The following is a 2,675-nucleotide window of genomic DNA, read 5'->3' as shown; positions in this document are numbered from 1 at the left end:
GGCAAATGCTCTCCTTGCAGTATTGCCGTCATTACTGTTGCCACTTCCATTTTGCTTGGGTTTGTCAACATTTAAACCCATTTCATTCCACATTCGTTTTTGTATATAATTTTTACGTAATGACACCTTTTCTTTGTCAGATCCCTTGACGCGCCATATTTTTACATCAATTCTATAAGATATTCTCAGAACAAACTCCAGAAAACGAATCCACGCGTGTAAAGGGCTTACTCCATATTTAAGATTTTTAGAACTAACATTGAATATACTTGAGTTAAAGTCAGTAGTATTAAGCAATTGTGTTGGCTTAGCACCGCATAGCGGGCATGATTGACATGAATTGGTTTTAGTCAAAACATTCAAGACTTTTCCGTCTATTAGCGTCATGTAGGGCTTATATTCAACAATTACGTTATTTTGCTTGTTAGTATAAATATAGTTTTTAAGATTTTTAATTTGAATATCCAAATTATATTTTTCTTTTAAAATTAGATCTGTGGTTTCTTTAATAAATTGAATTTTCAGCGGTCGGCAGAATCTAACTGATTGCGGAGTATTATTCATCCAAATTATTTGATTTCTAGTATCTATTAATTTCAAAGGAATTATAGTCGTCACAAACAATGATTGGTCTATGCCATCAATATTATCTTGTTCAAATCTCTGTTTATATATACTCTGTCCTGTTGAGCCATCAAAGCCGTAGCTCAAAATTAATGAGCAATGAGTTGGGCCAAAAATTTCTAGTACTTCTTGCTGCATGGAAAGAATCCGATCAACTGTATGATCTAACAAATTTTGTAATGAAACTTCCACTTTGGTTTCAGAATAGGAGATTTCTTTTGGTCTACATTTCAATTTAAGTTCGCTAAGCTCTGAATAGGGAGGATAAATGTCACATCCATGCATTTTATTTAATGTTTTTATGTTGATATATTGTTGTTTGGACAACCCATTTTCCATTAAAAATGCTAATGCCGCCTCAGCAGTTATAGGTACTACTGCAATGGATGATTGCTTATTTTCTGCTTCCCACACATTCTCATTGCTCATAGCTTTTTGTAACAGATAAGTTTTTTCGGTTTCTTTTGATTTTTTTGATGAAATCAAAGCAGCATGTACCAAAAGGGGTGTTGCGTTTTTGCTCTCTTCGGCAAGCTCAGAAGCTAATTTCCTCCTTAATCGGGATCCCGCTTCATTATAGTTTAAGCTCTTCCGACCTCCCATATTATTATTGTTGTCATGACGGTGTATTTTAAACTTAGCACTAGAAGCTAGCCAAAGAGAATGTTTTTGTTTAAATCGATTCATATTTCGATTACATTTTTTCAAATTATATTTCATATACGACGTCAAATTATGGACTTTCTCTTTAATAATGTCAAGTTGCACTTCAGATATATATTCGCTGTTTAAATTTTCCAAAATGTAGTTTCTGACAGCGCTTTCTTGCCTATTGTTGCTGCTCCAAACTTCTAGCAACATTGAATTGCTAATCTCGTATGTATCTGCAACATACGATATTTCATCAAATGGAGCAAAAAGGAGCAAAAACCCTTTATAGCATTTGATTAAGGAATGTTTACTGAATACCTTGCTACTTAAACATTGAACAACAAACTCTAACATTATAAGTTATCTTCCACGAAACACACAAATATTTTTAAGGTTACGGCTGAAAATACAACTAGCAACACATTGGACGATTACACAATAAATCACAAGTAGCACAAAATCTTTTAATACATTCTGTTAAGCATACCTTTAAGAAGATTTTCCATAGTTAAATTGGTTTGTAAATTTTAATTGCAATAGTTTTTTTACGTCGACAGCTGAGAATAATTTGGCGCACTTTTTGCCATTCACCATGCAACCCTGAATCAGCTGACTTTGACGAAGCTTAAAACATTAGGGGAAGTCCCCAAAATTTTATAAAAATTGTTTTTATGTCTATTGGAATATCCTTAATGAGATAAAAAAAAAAAATTGCGGATTCGAGATAAAAAAAAAATTAGGTTTATGCCGCACTATCGGTATTTTTGCCCATAGTGCATTGTACAATAGTTGCTAAGTGTCAATATAATATCATATGAATATCAATCAATGTTATCAGAATGGATCACCATTCACATTCTATGTAAATTTTGAACATGTTCTGTTATTCAAGCTATCGCCCTACAATATTTTCTATACTTTTCTTTAGTTCAGCAAATATTTCTTAAACAATTTTATCTTTCATCATAAAGAAAATCTTGATAATCATCATTAACGTATTTACATTTAATTGCACATATCTCACTCAATTGGAGTAGCACTGTTAATATTGGAAGGATGATGATGATGATGATGGGAAATTAAAGTTTGATGCTTAATTCGATTCTGGACTACCTGGATAATATATTGCCATTCAAGCTGATAAATATGTGGAACTATTATTATGTTTATTATATTATAAAGTAGAATCCTTTTATAACGACTCCGTTTGTAACGTCTGTAGGGTTATAGCGACAAAAATCCGAGTCCCCATACAAACTTTTATGGGCCAACTTATACGATTAAAGCGCCTTCCGAGTATAACGACGGTCTCTTAAGAGACGTCATAACCGAATTCTACTGTATTATCATATAAGTATTATTCCGCATTCGTTTCGAGAAACTTTATTGATAGGTAACAC

The 2,675-nt window shown here is 32.6% G+C and overlaps 1 protein-coding gene across 1 annotated transcript; it reads right to left on the bottom strand.

Moving 5' to 3' along the window:
• Positions 1 to 227: 227 nt before the first annotated feature.
• LOC122757013 lies at positions 228 to 2,046 on the bottom strand. Its single transcript, XM_044008093.1, has 3 exons — positions 1,763 to 2,046; positions 315 to 1,274; positions 228 to 253 (listed from the first exon to the last, which is right to left on the bottom strand). Exons 1-3 carry the CDS (start codon positions 1,779 to 1,781, stop codon positions 228 to 230), a joined length of 1,005 nt encoding a protein of 334 aa, XP_043864028.1. The 5' UTR covers positions 1,782 to 2,046.
• Positions 2,047 to 2,675: the final 629 nt, after the last annotated feature.

Source organism: Drosophila mojavensis, unplaced genomic scaffold, assembly GCF_018153725.1.
Source record: "Drosophila mojavensis isolate 15081-1352.22 unplaced genomic scaffold, ASM1815372v1 contig_136, whole genome shotgun sequence".
Classification (NCBI taxonomy): Eukaryota; Metazoa; Arthropoda; class Insecta; order Diptera; family Drosophilidae; genus Drosophila; species Drosophila mojavensis.
This window is presented reverse-complemented; position numbering and strand designations above follow the sequence as displayed.